At 34.2% G+C, this 21,346-nt stretch overlaps 1 protein-coding gene across 1 annotated transcript in view; it reads right to left on the bottom strand.

Moving 5' to 3' along the window:
• The window catches only part of Pikfyve (phosphoinositide kinase, FYVE-type zinc finger containing), an 80,610-nt gene that overhangs the window by 34,944 nt on the left and 24,320 nt on the right, over positions 1-21,346 (bottom strand). The window contains exons 9-18 of the mRNA XM_077803415.1: positions 17,442-17,580; positions 14,970-15,127; positions 13,703-13,814; positions 12,413-12,560; positions 11,709-11,876; positions 5,986-6,045; positions 4,249-4,378; positions 3,648-3,828; positions 2,940-3,014; positions 898-1,005 (exon numbers count right to left, since the gene is read on the bottom strand). Coding sequence (XP_077659541.1) covers positions 898-1,005; positions 2,940-3,014; positions 3,648-3,828; positions 4,249-4,378; positions 5,986-6,045; positions 11,709-11,876; positions 12,413-12,560; positions 13,703-13,814; positions 14,970-15,127; positions 17,442-17,580 — 1,279 coding nt within the window. The remainder of the gene's footprint in view (positions 1-897; positions 1,006-2,939; positions 3,015-3,647; positions 3,829-4,248; positions 4,379-5,985; positions 6,046-11,708; positions 11,877-12,412; positions 12,561-13,702; positions 13,815-14,969; positions 15,128-17,441; positions 17,581-21,346) is intronic.

The raw sequence follows: 21,346 nt of genomic DNA, 5'->3' as shown, positions 1-21,346 counted from the left end.
TTCCTATGTTTCTTGAATTGAATATAAATGTTTCCCTGTAGTATTATATTTACATTGGTAAAAACTTTCCATTTTGAATGACCACAAACTACAATAGTATTTATGGGAGAAAAGAGTTGGGGCAGAAGACTTAAAACCTATGCAACAGCAATAACAAAATCACTAACTGGAACCTTAACAGAGAACTTGGAAAGACCAGGTACATTGTTCAGCATGGCTGGAGGCTGCCTCAAAAGAAATTTTAAATGCACAAAACTATAGCAGTACAAATGGAAATGGAGCTCAGAGCAGCAGAGCTACCAAGAAGCTACCCAGAGCTGGAAGGTGCACCTCGCTGGGGAGAGAGTCCTGCCAACAGATGCTCACTTTCAATTTCTTAAAATAGAGCTGAGAGACTTCTTGCTTATGTGGCAGCCAAAATGAGGGCTATAATCTTACTCCACTATTCTGGAACCCCATACTTAGGAACAGCCCCAGAATCAGCAGCTTCCATCTGACACTATTCCCCAAGTTTCTAACGACGTACAAGCTATGTTCTAGAAATGTGTTTTAGTAAAAGTGACTGTATTACAAACTGGAAAGTCTTTTAGAGATCTGAAAAGTTGGTGAAACTCTCTCAGTAAATCAATGGTCCAGGGAAAGCAATATTTGGATTTTCATTTTTTCTTCCATAAATTCCCAGTCATGTACATTTTCCTTTAACACTCTGAAGCTTTAAAAATAATGAGTGACAGAGATTTTGGTAAGCTATTTGTAAAGTTTAATTCATAGAAGTGTCTTCTATAACTAAATTTTAAATAAAACAAGAGCAACAAGTTTCCTTTCAAAATAATTGAGATAAGCATCATTGTACATAGCCATTCCTTCTAATTACCACTTTCAGTAGTGAGTGCTTACCTGAAGCACAATAGGATCAATGCAAGTAAACTTAGTTTCTTCTCTGTAGAGATACTCAATGGAACACTTTAACAGAAGAATCTTGGGGTTTTTAATACAAGAATTCATCTAGAAAAAAAGAACAGACTGTTAAAGCTGTTAAAGGTTTGCACTTTACAGACCTTCTTTAATAATTAAGTTCACATGGTTCCTAATTCCTGCTAATTTAAAATATCTCATTACATCAGTATTAATTTAATTCTTCTGGGTTATTCTTTCATTTTTTTAAAAACAAGTAATCTTTTCTGATCAATGAAAACTTCTTTAAAAATTTACTCTTTTGAAACACTAATTGAATCCATTCCTCTATAATCTAACTTTTTTCCCCCTAATGTTGTAAGAAGAGGTAGGAATGGGTCTTACAGATAGGCTATCTTAAAAACTCAAAGAGATCAGCAAATTTGAAAGCATATTTAATTCAACATAGAAAAGGAAGAAAAGAATTAAAATGCCTCCTGAGCATTTATAATGGAATAAATTTCTAAACAATCACAAGTTGGCAAACTGAACTGGGTAACATGAAGTTCATAGAGAAAGTCTTCAAACATGTCCAAAAACAGAGTCTGGCCAACCTTGCAACTAAAGTCACAGGCAAAAGGGACTGAGTTCTCTAATCAAGATTTCAGACTGACCCATCTTAGAGACCCCAAACTGGCAAACAGTACTGAGAACAGTGACTCACTAGCTGGGGAACTATATTCAAGGTTCTTTTAGCAAATTAAAGATTCTCTAAATATGGTCAGTAGGACAAGTTGGTCACCCATGCATACATTTCTACCACAGTTACACATGGTTTTCTTCAGTTCCTGAAAACAGCATGACACACTGACCTCTTAATTCAATAACCACCACCAAAAAACCCCACTTAATCTGATTTAAAGCACTACTTTAAAAGGTAATGTGCCGCTTTAATAAGTGTCTGTATGTAAATACTAACTTTGGACCACTGCTGAAAAATAATACTGAATTCAGGCAACTTTTACTTATCTTTGATCACTAACAATTCTCTAGAGGTAAAATGCCTTACAGTTGAAGCCCTCTGTATCTACGAGGTCCACATCCATGGATTCAACCAATCATAGACAGAAAATATTCATGGGCAGGAGGATTGTACCTAACTAAATATGCAGATTTTTTTTCTTGTCACTATTCCCTAAATATACAGTACAGCAACTATTAATCTAGTGTTTACATTGTACTAGCTATTATAAGTAATACAGAGATAATTCAAAGTATGCAAATACTACACCATTTTACATGAGAGGTTTGAGCACCCTCAGATTTTAGTATCCCTAGGGAAACCTGAAACCTTCCTATATGGAAGCCTGAGCCTCCTTCTTCCATCTGGTGAATGCCTATTATCCAAATTCCAGTTTATTCATCATCAACTCTGGGGGACTGTTATGGTTTGGATATGAGGTGTCCCCCAAAAGCTCACATGTGAGACAATGCAAGAAGGTTTGGAGGAGATCTGATTAGGTTATAACATTAAACTAATCAGTGAATTAATCCCTGATGGGATTAACTGAATAGTGGCTAGGGGCAGGTGGGATATGGCTGGAGGAACTGGAGTCACACTGGGGGTGTGACTATGGGTTATATATTTGTATATTGCAAATGGATTCTCTCTCTGCTTCCTGATCAAATCATGAGCTGTTTCCCTCTGCCACACTCTTATGCCATGATGTCCTGCCTCACCTGGAGCCGCCCCCTCCCAGGAATGGAGCAGTCTTCTATGGACTAAGACCTCTGAAACTGAGAGCCCTAAAATAAACTTTTCCTCCTCTACAGTTGTTCTAGTTGGGTCCTTTAGTCAGAGCAGCGAAAAGGCTGACTAAAACAGGGACCTTCCAAGAAACCTCCAAACTTTCACCCCTGTGACAAACATTACTAGTTGCCCCTCAATGTCTTATTCTCCTTTTTTTCCATGTTTCAGAAAGACTAGTTAACAGAGCACAGAGCCATAGTTCACTGAATTTCACTGTTGAACTAAATCACATTACCTTTTTATGTGCAATGTTCTTGGTACAAACAAAGCCATTGACAACCACAGAATCAAATTTCTTTCCACCTGGGATCTGATGGAATAATTAAAATTAAAACAAAAACAATAAACTTAAGTGATAAATCCTTAGTATCCAGCCAGATGGTGCTAACATTTTCTACTATACATCCAAATAAAGACAAGAAATTCCAGGATATAAATCTTCCTATCAACCAATGATTAATGGCATCTCAGCATGATTATTATCCTACTCCCAATTTTCTTATATAGTGCTGGTACTCTAACATACTCACTGATTGAATAAATTAGTTGCTTTGGCAATTAAAACTATTAAATATCATAGTACAAAATACAAAGTATTCCATTACTATCTAATTAAATTAATTACCCACTATTTTCCTCAGAATGGTGACAGTAATCTGAAACAAGATTTTCTCATAACTGATTTCTTTCTTAAGAAGAGGAAGCAAGAAAGGAGAAACTATTTTGGGGGATTATCCACCCAACTCACACCTTCTGTCCACCTCTCACTTCCTCTGAGTGGCCCTCATGACTCCTAAGTGCACTGCTAACAGAGCAGACACCAAACTTCCCACACTCAGCAACCCTCAGGGTAATGACTCTTTTTACATTTCCATTAAGACACAAATGCTACCAGGCCTGCCTCACTGATTCCTAGCATAGGCAGAGTATTAGCAGAGCTCACCTTTTTAATGTGTACAAATTGACGAATATCCATATCATCATCCTGGTTCTTGACATCAGGTCGAACTGTCTGAACAACCTGGCAGACCAGTGACACAATGATGTCCCTCCAAGATGGTGACAATGAGTCACTATGGAGCAACTGCTGGAGTAGTGCCATCATGTGGTTATGATTAGCTGAACTATGAAAATGTCAGAAGAAAGAAGTGTGCATAGTTAATATAACCAAACACATAATTCTAAATATACAAGCAGTCTACAACGGAATAAACATTTCAATTACACCTCACAGATGAATCTTCTAGGTCAATTTATATTTTCTCGGTGTATCTTTACCTTAATGATTTTGTACATAAATAAAATTTGTGAATAAATCCAACTAACATTCCCCATTAATTTGCTAAAATGAAATTTCACTACATAAATTCAAATGTGAACAGACAAGTCCCTTTTTAATAAGATATTTCATCAGAAATCAGAATAGGCTTTATTTTCTAAGTAATCTTTGTATTTTTTGCTTTATAAGGAAGAGGAACTACACATATGCCTAAGTCATTGAACATAAAAATGGACATTTAAAATTTAAAAGCTCTCTGCCTTACAGCAATCTCTCCATAGCTTGTTTTTCCCCATTCTCCTCCCTTAGGAGCTCCAGGTTGTTATGATGCCAGCCCAAAGGTGTGAAAGGCAACTCTTTGGATTTTTCCTCCACCCGACGATTAAATAAGGATTCTAAGTAAATATAAAATATGAAGTCAGTATTTTATTGCCATGTTTTATGCCATCTACTCACATATTTAGAAATTACCAACTTTTCTTTTGAAATTTTTTTAAGTTAGCCAATATAAAATACAAGTATGAAAGGGCAAAGATGTAAAATAAATACATAAATTATATAAAATATATGTAATAATAAACATATGTACATATATAAATACATTAAAAATATAGAAGCAGAGATTGACAGTGTATAGCTCAGTGGTAGAGCACGTGTCTAGCATGTGCAAGACCCTGGGTTTGATTTCCAGCACCACAAAAGAGAGAGAGAGAGTTGTGTATGCTAATTTCCCCTATAAAATTACAAACTGACTGCATTCAACTGAAATATGAATACTGACAGAATAATATATAATAGTGGGGATACTGAACTTTCAAGAAAGAAGCTCAACTCAGATATCCCAAAACAGAAGGTGACAATGTAGAAATCTATATAGACAATCCTTTATGGTGTTTCTTTTTCAATATTAGCAGAGACTTTTAAAGAAACTTGTTAACAAGATAGACCTGAAAATAAACTACAAAGAAATATTAAAACATGATACATAGCAAATTATACAAAGTTTTATAAAATCATTAAAATATTTTAAAGGGTAAAAATGAATCAAGACAAATTCAACAGATAATAAATGTTTTGCAGAAAAGATGCTTACTCTAAATAACTGAAGTGACTAAATAAATGGAAAGAAAGGAGATAGGTAATGCTTAGAAAAATCCTCTAATCCTTTCCCTTTTAAAGCATACCAATCCAGCAAAAAACTTCCACTAAACAGTCCAACAGTCATTACATAAAGTATGTGTGCATGATGTAGGAGGTACAAGACCTGCACATTTCAATCATATAAACTGCCAGTCTATAAACTTCCAGTTGAACCAGATGCTTAGAAGTGAATTTAGAAGGATTGCCAAGTGATCAGTTCCCTTGCACTAACTTGCCCTACCTTCTCTTTTATCCGAAACTCCAGAAGCCAAAAAGACACTAGGAAGGGAACTTCTCCCATATTCAAGACCTAAACTAAGAAGTATTGTGAACTAACTGGGTATGTTCTTACTTTACAGTAAGCTAAATAAGGAATGGGTAATAATAGGCTTATATTCTTCTGTATTCCTGTTCTCCCCAAGAAACTGATCAGCAAAATTAGTTCTTTAGCCTCTTTTGTCTATTTCTTTTCCCAACTCTACATGGGAAAGCAGCATCCTCAAATGGATGAAATCTGCCTATAGGCTTTTTGATAAAGCTAACAATCCCTGATGATATGTATATCAATATTTAATACTGTATTCATGATGTAAGACACTATCCATGCCTTTAAAAGAATAAAATTCAAATTCTTTTTAAAAGTTTTTAAACAATTACTTTTCAGATCCTTCTCTCAAACCAAATCTAAATTTATATTCTTGTCTTTCAACATTCTCAAAGCCATTATACACATTAAAACTGTGTTAGTAGTACTAATCAAACATATTTTCAGTACTTCTCTGTCAGTCAATGTGCTAAGCCCTAAGGATACCCTCCTGAGCAAAAGAAACACCATCACATGGACAGTTGTTGATAAAATTACCTTTGATGAAGGCGTCACTTATTGAGAGCTGTTGTCCTCCAGTGTCAGAAATCAAATACTCTGCATACGAAGGAGAGAACAGAGAGGAAGGAAAGACATATGACTATAATGGGCCGGCATAATTATACAGAGAGCACACCCACACACAACAATGTATTACTCATGTAAAACCCATCACTGCTTTGTTAACTCAAGAAAGCTTCAGACTAAAATTTTTTTTATACTTGCACTTCATACTAAACTTAATAACTCAACAGAACCATGAAACAGTTCACCTCAGTTCAAATGTCAGATCATTTAGTAAATATTCAGATACCAAAACTGAAATAGTTTATGAAAACTAAAATCTTTAGTAATTTGCATAAGCCTAAAATATTACATTGCTTTTCTCATATATAACTGTATTTTAATACATAATGACTTTGTCTATATACAAGGTAGTTCCCAGAGAAGCCATCTGAGAAAACAATGTAAGGTTTTTTAAAATTGCAGAATATAAACTATAAAACAAATTCATATGAATAAAGATATAACTTATCAGATTTTTAATTAGTTTTGAATTAGATTTTGTTTTTCAAAAATTCTAACGCAACATTGCCATTTGCCAAGAGATAACTCCTGAACAGGCGCTGAATGCTTTTAAAAATATTAAAGTGAAACTTACTCTTTACTTCCCTTTGAACTTTCCTCTAGGAGGGTGACCAAGCATAGCTCAAGTGGGGTTCTGTATACTATGCAAAGCAAGCCACAACACAATTTAACTCCACAAAATTTTTTCTAAGTTCATTTATAAACAAATAGGCTTTAAAAGGAACTATGTTTATGAGCCACTATGATCATCTTCCCAACCAGGAAGCAGAGAAAATATTTTATTTAGAAAATTCAAGTGCACCATGCCAAATACAATAAAGACAATGTTACGCTTTATTTCTATATTTCCCTTGCAGAAATGAATAATGCTAAATTCTGTTAGTTCAACTAATGTATTACAAGTCTTTTACAAGTTTTATTTTTCACTCTAAAGCTTAAATACAAAGGAGACTCCAGAAATTATGGATTTTCCCAAACATTTATTATGAAAAAATTTCAAGCATACAGAAAATATTGTATACCATCCACCTACATTCAACAATTGCTAGGGACTTGCCATATCTTTCTCTTCACATATACATATGCTTTTTTCCTTGACCATTTAAAATTACACACATCACATTTTACCAGTACTTCAACATGCATCCTTTTAAAATAAGGGCATGCTTCTTTATAGCCACACCACCAATTACAGACTTAAGAAAACTGTCAATATCTGTTTTTCATTTTTCTGGTACTAAGGATCAAACCCAGGGCCTCATGCAAGTTAGGCTCTGCCACTGAGCTATATCCTCAGCCCCTGACAATACCTTAATATCACAGAACTGGTCCATATTGAAATTTATCCAACTGTTCCCAAAATATCCTCAAACATATAACCAAAAAAGTTCATACATAATATTTGGCCCTATGCTTACTCATTCTCTTTTAATCTAGAACAGATCTCCTACCTTTATTCTTTTCCATGATAAAGAACTTTTAAGCAACCCAGGCCAAATGTCTTTGTGCAATATCCCACATCTGGATCTGAGCAACTATTCCTTCATGGTATGTTTAATCTGAATCTCTCCCCCATGTTTTCCTGTATGGAGGCTCAAGGAAGCCATTATTTTCTCTTTCTTTCTAGGTCATTCTTGCAATAACTTTCCAAGAATGGCTCAGAATTCTGCTTGCACCACATAATAAAACACATTTCAATTGTACCATTCTCTAAGACCAATAGTGAAAAATTAACCAAATCAAATGTCATATTTTAAGTGCAGATAGTTCAAAGTTTTTGGTTTTTTTGGTTTTTTTTTTTGTAGATGGACACAATATATTTATTTTTATTTGTTTATTTTTATGTGGTGCTGGGGACTGAACCCAGGGCCTCACACATTCGAGGTAAGTGCTTTACCACTGAGCTACAACTCCAGGCCTCAACATATTTTATAAACCCAAATTTCCTCAGTCATAAAAGATAGAGGATAATTGGTAAAGAGCATTGCTTTTAATTCCAATGAAAAAAATCAAACATAGTTAATCCCACCTGTATTTATTTAAAGGGAATGAAAACAGGCAGAAGAACTCTAATCTTTCACATATTCTTTTTTTTTTTTTTTTTCATACTGGGTCCTGAACCCAGGGCCTTGCATATGCTAGATAAGTCTAAGATAGATAGATAGATAGATATATATATATCTACCACTGAGATATATATCTCTAACTCTTTTTATTTTGTTTTAATACAGAGTCTCACTAAGTTGCCCAGGCTGGCCTCAAACTTGAGATTTTCCTGTGTCAGCCTTCCCAGTAGGTAAGATTACAAGTATGCACTACCATTACCAGCTCACTTTAGGAATCTTTACTTTCTGATAGGATCATTTTAACAACAAAGAACAAAATATTTTTATCACATTTCAACTTCATAAAGTAAATGGAAAAAGAATAATTCTTAGTATTTTAAAAAATAGTAAGAAAAGAAGGACACAGAGGCACACTTCTGCAATCCCATCATAGTGTAAACTTAAAATAAGTACTGAACAACAGTAAATATAAATTGACAAAGCCCTATAGTATAATTTAGGATTATCCCTTTCCTGCTGCTATCAAATTATTAATTGCCCTTTTAACATTTTGTCCAACCATTAAAATAAGCTATAAATTAATATACTAATATTAATTGTGGCACTGCTGAGCTCCTACATTCCCAAACACACCATGCTATTTGTGTGTTTCTCATACAAAAATTCCATAGTACAATGGTGAATATGAAATTCTAGGGTGTAAAGAAGATAGTGGTTAAAGAATATAAAGTTTCAGTTAGCCAGGGGAATAATTTTTTGAGATCTATTACACAGAATGATGACTATAATAACTATAATATAATAACAGTGTATTGAACATTTCAAAATTGAGAAGATAGTAAATTTCAAGAGTTCACACCACAAAAAATGATAAATAAATGAGTTGACAAATATGTTAATTAACTTGACTTACATTGTATACATGTTATTAACATCTCTCTGTACCCCATAAACACATACAATTATAATTTGTCAATTTACAATTTTGAAAAGCTCCAAAACCGGTACTTTAAATAATAAATATGATCACCTCCTTCAACTACCTCTTTAACAGATTTCTAGTGCAAAATTCATTATTGTCTAAAATGTTTTTGAGAACCATCAAATGCCTAACATCATATAAAATCGTATATATGATATTCTCCTTATCTAATGACCTCATATTAACATAAGATGAAAATGGGGTTGTTTTCAAAATGACTTATTTTAGTAAACCAATGCAGCTGCCCTTTACCACAATCCTTTTCTAAATATTACAGTACACCCAATTCACTAAATTTTCCTACAATTTTTCCAACTCCCAATACCACATCAAGAAACCACCTTAAAAAATGTAACTCATCTATCAATAGTCATCTAGATTCTATATTACCTTACACAATTCTTACAAAATAATCATCTCTGGCTCCATGACCTCAGACCCAAATTCTTTCAACAATCTTGCATGTGGTCTGCCTAAACCTGGCAACAGACTCACTGAAAATAGCAGGACATTTTCTATCTCTTCTCTCTCTTGGGCTTTGCTTTCCCCTTAACCATGTGTTCTTTCCTGACAAGATAAATCTTGACAGAGAAAAGGAAAAGTTTCTTTCAATATTATACTGACTTCCCTAAATAACCTGTCTAATTTTTCTTTCTTGCTATGGCAATATCTTTTCTCAGATATCCTTGGCCTTTTCTCCAACCTTTAGTGACATCTCAATCTTTAGTGCCATCTAGACTCCTGCTATCCTGTCATTTTCCTTAAGAGTGCTGGTCCCTCTTTTAGATTCATTATCATAAGAACATTGCCACTCACAACTTTTTTAAAGGTTTGAGATCAAAGAAGTTTCAGAGGAGTATGATGGCTTTTTCAACTTCAGGTGCTTCCCTTTTTATTCTCCCTGAAAAATGTGAGGTTGTGCTGTAAAAAAAAGGCATTATTGGAACCTCCTGATCCATTCCCCTCTCAACACTCTTAAGTTAGGTTTCCTAAAATACACGTGTGACTATGCTCAGTAGTGTCCCCCTTGCCATTATGAATTGTATGATGATAGATCACTTTCTTCAAGATTTTCAAAACTTTCTTAACTTTCCAAGAGGTAAAAGCATCAGCAAGTCACAAATGTATTTTATATTCTGCTTTTAGTGAAATGAAACTGCCAATACATATGTCCAGAACAGATGTCCTCTGTCATGGTACATTCTGCCTCTGATCCACATCTGTAAATTAATACTCAAAAGCATCATAATATCCTCCAGGTGACAGTTAATTCTCACAAAAGTGTCATGTCTGCTTCATTGTCCTTTCATACACACCCAAATTTTCTCCATCATTCATCCAATTTCTGTTTTGAGGGTTTCCATAAAGATGTATACCTTACTTATGCTCCTTGCTAGTCAAATCTTCTCCTATCCCACACTCTCTAAATTTCTTATTTTTAAATAAAACACATCTTATTATTTTAACTCTTAAAGACATTCTACCACAGCTTGATAATAACTTACATTGACAATTAAGAGAAATTTGGTTTAGAAATGTAAATTTCTTTCAAATTATTTTAATATAGATATTTAAGTTCAAAATCTTCCCATTTGTTACATTTTTTTTTTAAGCTCAAAACAGAGAGGAACAAAGAATTAGGAAAGCAGTCCAGATCTAAGTTCAGAGACAATCTGACCTGAGAAAACTAAATGTTTAAAATTCAAACTTCAGGTAAAATCATACAATAAAATACTTTATAATAATGACTTTTCAGTTATTATGACATAATAAACTCCCATAATTATTCATTTAACCATTCATTTGTTTTCATTTATGTACTTTTACATAATGCCATGTTAGGGCTATAATTTAAATTGGTTTTGATTATATCCAATAATGTAAATCTCACCATCCATTTTTTTTAAAGGCATTTTATTTTTTATATACTGCTATCTTAGATTTTAAAAATGATTTATCTAATTTTTCCTTTTACATCAAATGCAATTTGGATATGGCCATTATTATTATTATTAAATAAGTAGACTAATATCAACATAACTAAAAATAACAAATTAATTCACTTTTTATTAGAGAAGAATTTTTTAGTAAATATACTATATGTATAATAGGCCTTTTAAACTCCAGTAGAAAGATGTTTTAAATGTGTGAATAATTTCCCCCAATTTAATTCAATCATCTGAACAGGTTTAAATAAATATGTTATTATAAAATAGCATAGGTGAATAGGCTTTAAAATGTTAAACAAAGAAAGAGAAAAGAATAGAGCAGAACATCCATGTTATAAATGCAAAGAAATGCCACCTTGGAAGTTGCACATTATGGGAAGAGCAGTCAGATGTAGGTCCTTTTAAAAGACTACAAGCTTTAAACTGGGCATGGTGATACTGAGGGAGAAAACAAGAAACAAAAAGAACCAACCAAAACGGTGTAGGGAGGAGGTGTGGGGAAAATGAGAAAGGGTGAAACAAAACCCACATCAAATCCCCTCAGCCATACTGGAACAGAGGAAGCCAGAAGGACAAGCTGGCATGAGAGCCCAGCTCTCCAGCCTATTTGGATTCCAGATGGTGACTACCTCCTACCTTTTTGGTCAGCAGGGTGAGGGGGCACATGTGGGTACTTGGAGGGCTTCTTGATATGGAAGTTCACGTTGTCCAGCTCCACGTTCAGGCTGATAGACGCGGCTGAGTCACTGTCCACTGTGGACTGGAAACTGCTGACTGAGGTGCGCTTGCTAGGACTGGCAGAATCTTTTAGTGTTGGGGAGGGGAAAGAAATATAGGGAGAGGAGGGGAGTAAAAATGGGTTTTATCAGGGTATTGGAGGAAAGGAGAAAAATGTTTTTTAATATACAAGCCCAATGTGCAATACCAAAATGGATACAGTATTTTCATGTACTTCTGTGTAGACTTAATAAAATTTGAACAGTTAAATATAAAATCAATTTTTAAAATGAATAAGTATATTGGAGGTTCTGCAGAAAGAAAGTCTGATATCATAGGGAAGAGGTGAGAAAGTTATCTGCTATGATATTATTTGCTCAGAGTTATTTTTAAGCTGCTGCAAACTATAGACTATGGTAAAATCTGAAAACATCAGTTGCCTAACAAGTTAGTATCTCAAGAAAATACTGTATCTAAGACAAGGATTGCTACTAGATGTTTACATCTGGTTGAAGCCATAACTTTTAAAGCAGATTTTTTTTCAACGAAATAAATAAGGCACTCATTTTATCATACACACATAATGATCCATAAAAACTAAAATGTTAGAAAGTAAAACTCACTAGCCAAATTATCGTCACCTTCTTCAGCTATCTGTTCTGTGTCGCTGTCATCAAACTTTATGTCTTTAAACCAGGATGGCTCAGAGTGTCCTTCCACAGAGTTCACGGAGTCACTGTCCGGAGAAGGTGTCTCAGAAAATTCTGTACTCTGAAAGTATCAAGACAGGATCCAAGCAACTGATCCTCAATGTCAACGATGTTGGGGGTATCACACAACAAATAAATTGTACCCAATATTTTTATAAACATAACTGAGTAAATTTATTTAGAAAAATAAACAAATTAACAAGAACTAAGCTATAAAATATTATCATACAGGCAATTCCATTGTTAAAACTGTAATTTTAATTAACTAGAAGTCTTAGGTTAGCATGTTACAAACACAATATTTCTTTGATATAGATTTTTACAGGGTTTTATGTCATCCTTTAGTTATCAGAAAAGACTACACAGCATCTAGTCTAACCCTGAACAAACTCTGGGTCACATCCTGAAAAAATAACTGTCATACTTTAACAAATATACACCAGTCTTCAGGGTCATTTCTAACTACTGAGTTTCTCATTTTAGGTGCTAGGGATGTGCCTCAATGGTAGAACACTTGCCTGGCAGGGGTCAGGACATGCGTTTAATCACTAATACCTCAAAAAAAATTTTTTTAAAGTTATTTAGTAAACATACACACACACACACACACAACATATATATTTAGTGTGTGTATGTACTTTATATATATAAATATACATATATGGTTATATAAATATTTTTTAAATTTTCTATCTTTAAGTAATTTTCATTTCCCTTGAATTAGAAAGATATTATTTTATCATCAGTGCACAGTTTAATAGTACTAAAGAGTCAAAATCCATTTCTATTTACTTTCCATTTTTCAATCATTTTGTTATACATGCAACTTTTAGTTATAAAAACATAAACAGTAAAACTGAAAGCTATTAAATGACAAATAAACTATAAGTTAACTATAAAACTAAGCCAAGTTTAAGCAAAACCACACCAAATAAAGTATTTAATCCTAATAGCAGGTTTTCATCATTACTACCTTACTTTAAAAAAAAAAAAAAGATATTTAAAAAGGAAAAAACAGCATTGGGACTAGTGGTATAGCTCAATACAAAAAAAAAAAGTTGTAACTTTCCTCAAACAGCAAGGAAAATCTATTAGAAAAAAAGTTTCTTTGGTTAATTCAATTACTTTTTATTCTCACTGATGAAGAAAGACTTCAAAACAAGCTTGTTACATTCTCATTAGAAGTAAAAAAATGAAGATTACCTGCAGTGGTCTGTAGAGTGCATACTCATCCCTGAAAAGCTGGTCATGATGACTAACACAATCCAGCCAACGTCCATCAACCATTGCTTGTCCAATTGCAATAGCTTGTGCCCTGAATTAAGAGCAAGAAACATGAAATATTTTAAAAGTCAGTCAGAATAATTTTATAGTATAAGACATAATCTTTTTTTTTCCAGTTCAGAGTTCGAATTTCAAATTATCCTTGGACAGATAAGGAATAAAACAAGAGACTGGGGAGACTGGATGCAAATTAAAAAATTCCTCTAGATACCATAGTAAAGGATGAGAACCTATGGTAACGCAGTCCTAAAAACCTTATTTTAATTACAGGAAATACTCAATGCATGCACACACCCCTCTCCTTAATGGAAGAGTAAAAACATGCTAAAAACAGCATGCCTCCTACAAAGAACTTACAGTCTTGATGAAAAAACAGTAAATATTACAGATATAGATATAAAATGTATGTATGTGTGTTCTGTGTATGAAAGAAACATACTCAACACATTTTATTATGGGGCATTTCAGTTTATAAAGCACTTAATCAACATTTATTTCTTTCCCAAAGTGTATTCACAGGACCAAAATATTTCTCCCATGTTGGAACTAAAGGACTTAAGTCATAAAAAGATTGAATAATTTTACTAAAGGCACAAAACTAAAGAGGTATAGCAAAAAATTGGAATCCAGTTCTTCCCTGTTTAAAGTTATTTCTCTCTTTACTTATTTAAACATTTGTTTCTTCTCATAAGAGGAGAAGCAGCTCATCTGAGCAAGTTGTAAAACCTACGGGAATGTGTTTGTTAGTTTGAAAGGTTTTAGGCCCTTTCTGTTATTCTTTTGATTTGTGATCCTCCAGACATGGCTTATAAATCCAATTCTCAACACAGGTTATAATGTCTAGATTGGAAAAGAGTAACAGAAGAATCTTTTAACCTTAGAATCTAGCTACGTTCTCCAATCTTGCTTTACTACAGAGTTCTAAGTTTGAGGAATTACCAGATGCTTCTACTTTTAATAAGATAAACTTTGACACCCCCCCCCCATATTTGGCTCCTTCCAACTATTCTCTACTGGTGAAAACCAGATGGAAGGAAGGTTGACTAATTAGTTCCCCCAAACCATCAAATACATTAAAAAAAAAGGAATCTACAAAGAAATGTTATCCCTATATCTTCAAATATGTGTCCTCATTTAAAATAAATTAACAAATAATATCAAAACCTCTTTCTTAAGATCACAATACCTGGTAGCAATATGTCCATTTCGGATTAGCCAGTTAACCAATTCCTTTCCTACAATGCAATTGGGATGGGTTCTCAGCCAGTACCGGTGATCCTGAAACTCCATTCCACTACTGTGATGGCAGATTTTTTTCCACAGGTCCTTTAACTGAACACTGTCCTGCAATAAATTGAGAGCAAGTGTTACTCATAAGAATGCTATTTACCTGTACAGATGCTTTCCTGTGATTTTCACATTCATAAAAGGAACTTTGATTTGCATTTCTTTAGAGCAACTAATTTTTTTTAAAGATTCTTTTTTTTTATTGGTTGTTCAAAACATTACAAAGCTCATAATATATCATCTTTCATACATTTGACTCAATTAGGTTATGAACTCCCATTTTTACTCCAAATACAAATTGCAGAATCACATCGGTTACACACTCACATTTTTACATAATGGCATATTAGTGACTGTTGTATTCTGCTACCTTTCCTATCCCCTACTATCCCCCCTCCCCTCCCCTCCCCTCCCATCATCCCTCTCTACCTCATCTGCTGTTGTTCAATTCTCTCCCTTGTTTCCCTCCCCCTTTCCCCTCACAACCTCTTATATGTAATTTTGTGTAACATTGAGGGTCTCCTACCATTTCCATATGCTTTCCCTTCTCTCTCCCTTTCTCTCCCCCCACTCGTCTTTGTTTAATGTTAATCTTTTCCTCATGCTCTTCCTCCCTGTTCTGTTCTTAGTTGCTCTCTTTATATCAAAGAAGACATTTGGCATTTGTTTTTTAAGGATTGGCTAGCTTCGCTTAGCATAATCTGCTCTAATGCCATCCATTTCCCTGCAAATTCTATGATTTTGTCATTTTTTAGTGCTGTGTAATACTCCATTGTGTATAAATGCCACTTTTTTTTATCCATTCATCTATTGAAGGGCATCTAGGTTGGTTCCACAGTCTAGCTATTGTGAATTGTGCCCGCTATGATGATTGATGTGGCAGTATCCCTATAGTACGCTCTTTTAAGATCCTCAGGGAATAGTCCGAGAAGAGCGATAGCTGGGTCAAATGGTGGATCCATTCCCAGCTTTCCTAGGAATCTCCATACTGCTTTCCAAATTGGCCTCACCAATTTAGAGCAACTAATTTATATGATTTAATATAAATGACGCATACATGAGGAACAACTTGAACTCAGTTCATCTAATTCCAAGCATGACTTTTCTCTTAAAAATCAATGATCCCAAGTACTATATTTTTGGATCAATGGCACATATTATCCATCTCCTAGTTAAGTACAAAATATATTCTTCTTTTTTGGAAACTGGATAACTGTAGAAGATGTGACAATAGGCAAATCACAATAATCTAAGGTAACTGTTCCTGGTAGCCTTTATTCCACCATATTCATTCCACCCTTTTCAGCACCACCCAACTGCTAGATAAATCTTCAAAAAAAAAAAAAAAACTATCCATTGCTCAGCAACTCAGGTTCAAATCTAAACTTGAGTGACCAAATTCATTGCCTTTCACTGGGTAGTCCCAAATAACTCCACTCTCAATGCCCACACTCTCCAACTTAAATTTTCTCCCAATTAATAAATCCTACTTTATTCCAAGGAAATGCCATGCTTATTCTTATCTCTATACCTTTCCTTACATCTATATATAAGATTCACTTTCTTTACTACTTATCCAAATCCATTTCGTCCTTCAAAACATAGAGCTCAATACCTTTTCTGACACCCTAATTAATGATCAATTTTTTAAATCTTATATCATTCGTGATGCTCTTTTTAGTATTAAGACATATATGTATTTATTTTACCATTAAAAACCTTTCTATTGATTTGATTTCTACCTCCTGAATTAAAAGTTGAGGATAGAAGCCATATCTTTCATTTCTTTGAATCACTCTGTGGATCGAACACATGATTTTATATATAAGCAAATGGAAGAAACTAAATATTATCTCACATAAACTGAATAAACTGTCTCAAAGGCTTCTCCATGTGTATAAGAAACTTGTTTCAGGGGGCTGGGGATGTGGCTCAAGCGGTAACGCGCTCACCTGGCATGTGCAGGGCGCTGGGTTCAATCCTCAGCACCACATAAAAATAAAAGATGTTGTGTCCACCGAAAACTGAAAAATAAATATTAAAAAAAAATTCTCTCTATTAAAAAAAAGTTTAAAAAAAATAATGCTTCAAATTTTAAACAGCAAGCTGGAACCTAAGAGTTAAGCTCTCTTATATTATGTAGGAAACTGAATTCTGATCTTGCCAGAAGAAAGGGGTAAAAAAAAAATTAATGCAGTAAGTAGAGAAAGAATACTGACCAGTTTCTCAGGTGATCTGAGTAAAAAGTTAAGCTAATCATTTCTGTTTAACTGATATGCTATTTCATTTATGTTTCTTTAAAAAAAAAATCAATGAAATAGACATCCTTATGATCAAAACTAGCAATGGGTCAAAGACAGTGTACTAGTACCAGAAGAATTTTGCGTTCATCCTCAGTGGTCTCTGTCCTAATATATGTTCGGTTAGCCTGGGGACTGACAGATGTCTCATATGAAGGTACCATAGGAGAACCAGATCTATCCAATGACAGGTTAGTAATGCTGGCTGATCTGGAAACAAACAAACAAACAAAAAGTAAAATAGCAGTTGTAAATTCATCTATAAATAGAATACAGTAAACATTCATATTTAAATAAATGCTTACTTGCCAATGTTAAGGGCAATTTCATTTCTTTATTGATTCTTTTTAGTTATGTATACAAGACAATAGAATTTATATTGATATAATTATACAAGCATGGAATATATCTTGTTCTAATTAGGACCCCATTCTTATGGATGTACATGATGTGAGATTCACTGTGGTATGGTCATATATGTATACAATAAAGTTATGTCAGATTCATTCCACTGTCTTTCTTTTTCCTATCCTTCATTCCCCTTTGTCTAATCCAATGAAATTCTATTCTTCCCCTACTCTCTCCCTGTTGTGGCTTATGGTCCACATATCAAAGAACTTTGGTTTGGGGGAATGGGTTATTTCAATTAGCATGATAGTGACCAGATGAATCTATTTACTGGCAAATGTCATAAAGTCATTCTTCTTTATGGCTGAGTAATATTCCATTATGTACATGTATCATATTTTCTTTATCCATTGATCTGTTGAAGAGCACATAGGTCGGCTCCATAACTTAGCTATTGTGAACTGTGCTTCTATAAACATTAATGTAGCTGCGTCACTATAGTATGCTGATTTTAAGTCCTTTGGGTATAAACCAAGGAGTGGAATAACTGGGTCAAATGATGGTTCCATTTCTAAGGAATCTTCACACTGCTTTCCAGAGTGTGTGCACCAATTTGCAGTCCCACCATCAATGTGTGAGTATATCCTTTTCCCACACCCTTGTCAACATTCATTGTTACTTGAATTCTTGATAACTGCCATTCTTCCTGGAGTTTACTGTATTCTCAGTGTAGTTTTAATGTGCTAGAGATGTTAAACATTTTTTTCATATATTTGTTGACCATTCATATTTCTTCTTCTGTGAAATGTCTATTCGGTTTTTTGCCCATTTATTAATTGGGTTATTTGATTTTTTGGTATTAAGTTTTTTTGAATTCTTTGTATATCCTGGAAATTAACACCCTGAGGTGCAAGTGACAAAGATTTTCTCCCATTCTATACGCTCCCTCTTCATGCTCTTGATTGTTTCCTTTGCTGTGAAGAAGCTTTTTAGTTTGATGCCATCTCATTTATGAGTGTGAGGACAATCCAGCTGTGACATCTGTTAACCCATTGATTGCCAGAGCTGATTCAGTTGATTTGGCTGCCTAGGTGGATGCCCCCTTATTCGCTCACCACTTCTTGTATGTCCTCCCCACTGTGTGCTCAATTGAAGAGGATGACCTTCTCCAATAGTGGAGGACTGTTCTTCAGTCAAGGGTATATTAGTAGCTGCATTGCCCTCCTAGAACCTCCAAACAAGCTCTCAAAGGCACTTTTAAAAGTAGTTATGATGATTATGTACAATGTCATTATTGGGAAAAACTAGGTGAAGGATACTCAGAAATTGTACTATCTGTGCAATTTCTATGTGAGTCTAAAATCATTTAGAAGTAAGTTTAAAAGAAAGTAGAAAGTAATTATGGAAATATTACAGAAAAATAATTATAGTTATATATCAGTAATATTTCAAAGGAAGTAGATATAAACACTTGTTAAAAATATTAAAAATTAGGGGGTTTTATAGAGAAATATAAAAAATGGTAACTAAACGTAGAAATAATATTATAAATCAGGAAGAAAAAATTATGGTTCACAGGTCAAATCCATCCTGTTTTTGTACAGCTCAAGGAACACCAATTCTGAACCCCAACTAAGTGAAATGTTATATTCAAAAAAAGAATTCCTCTTTTCTTATTAGCAGACCTACATTTAAAATATTGTCCCGTTATTATTAAATTTTCACTTCATCAGTTAAAAAAACTAGTGAATATTTGTTTCTTCTGATGACAAAAGTACTTATACATACCCTTAAATGATTTATAAGTGTATTATCAACAGCATCAAGCAAGCTATTTAAAAAAAAAAATTATGTAGCTAAAAATTTACTTTGCTTCTACCTAGGAAAAATGAAACCAAATTTTAGCTTCCAAACAAAGGATAAAAGGCAGAAGCATCTCTGTGTTAGATACTATGTAACCCATTCATTAGGGCAAAACACACACACACACACACACACACACACACCTTATTTAATCCTCACTGTATTCTGTAGAGTAGGTATTTATAGTTCCTTGTTATAGATAATGAAAGCCAGAATCAGAGCTTTAGTTAATTTTAGGGCAACTCAGCTAATAAGCATGAGGGCTGCCATTCAAAATTAGGTTTCAGCTGGGTACAGTGGCACACTCCTGTAATCCCAGCAGCTCAGGAGGCTGAGACAGGAGGATTGTGAGTTCAAAGCCAGCCTCAGAAAAAAGTGAGGTGCTAAACAACTCAGTGTAGACCCTGTCTCCAAATAAAATACAAAAAATAGGGCTGGAATGTGACTTAGTGGTTTAGTGCCCCTGAGTACAATTCCTGGAACCCTCCCCCCACCAAAAAAAGAAACTAGGTCTCAAATGAAAACTATCTTCTTTCCAATATAAAGATTTAAAAATATTTTTAAATAATTTAAGAAATTATTCAGAGATTTAGCAGAAAGTCACTATTAATGATTAATATATCAAATAACCTTTAAGCAATATTTTTAAAAATAATCAGCTATTCATTTCTTGGCATATTCTTTTAGTTCAAAGATTGCCACTATGTCTTACTCAATTAAAATCTCTTTTCCAGTTGGAGCATTAGTTCATGCATTCTGCTTTGTCTAATGTTCTAACCATCCTGCATGTATATTATTACAGTGGCAGTAAGAAAAAAGCAAATTGGTTAATTTTGTTGTCAAAAGCGCTAATGAATATGCTAGTGGTGAGAATGCTGATGAAAATTATAAGCATAAGGGCTGCCATTCATTGAATAAATTACATCTCTCCTAAAGACCTTCATCAATCTTAGAATTACTTCAAAACACATGAAGATATATTGTAAACACAGCCATCTCTTTGAGTACATGCCCACAGGAATACTACAATTTATCTTATTTTTTAAAAACTTTCCACATCCCTCTGCTGTATTTCCTTCCTTCTCTTTATAGCAAAACTCCCATTTCCAATTATTCCTCCATCCTATTTTAAACCCCAACCAACCCACTGAAATTACCTAGTATGCTTTAACTCATCTTACTTAACATTTCAGCATTTTAATTCCTTGAAAACCTTTCTTCTCTTGTCTAGTAAGGCAAACACACCTGTCCTGGTCAGCCTCTCCATCTCCTTCTTTATTGGGTCCTCTTAACTTCCCCAACCTCAGTCCTTGGTCCTGTCTCCTCTTTTCACACTCACTCTGCTGACGATCCCCATCCAGGTTTATAACCTTAAATACCATTCACATAATAATGACACCCAAGTTTATATTTCCAGGCTGTACCTCTTCCCTAAATTCTGGACTCATATATCCAACTGTCTATTTGACATCTTCCTTGGATCTCTAGAAGGTGTCTAATTCAGCTTGACACCTGTTAGTCAGAACTGTTAGTCAGGCATTGTGGCACATGCCTATAATTCCAGCAACTCCAGAGGCTAAGGCAGAAAGATCACAAGTCCAAGGTCAGCCTCAGCAATTTAGTGAGACCATGTCTCAAAATAAAAAGGGCTAGGAATGTAGCTCAGTGATAAAGCACCCCTGGGTTCAATCCCCAGTACCAAAATAAATAAATAAAATCAAACTGTTACTCCCTGTCTTCCTCCATCTCAATTAATGGCGACTGC

Source organism: Urocitellus parryii, chromosome 1 (assembly GCF_045843805.1).
Source record: "Urocitellus parryii isolate mUroPar1 chromosome 1, mUroPar1.hap1, whole genome shotgun sequence".
In the NCBI taxonomy this organism is placed as follows: Eukaryota; Metazoa; Chordata; class Mammalia; order Rodentia; family Sciuridae; genus Urocitellus; species Urocitellus parryii.
This window is presented reverse-complemented; position numbering and strand designations above follow the sequence as displayed.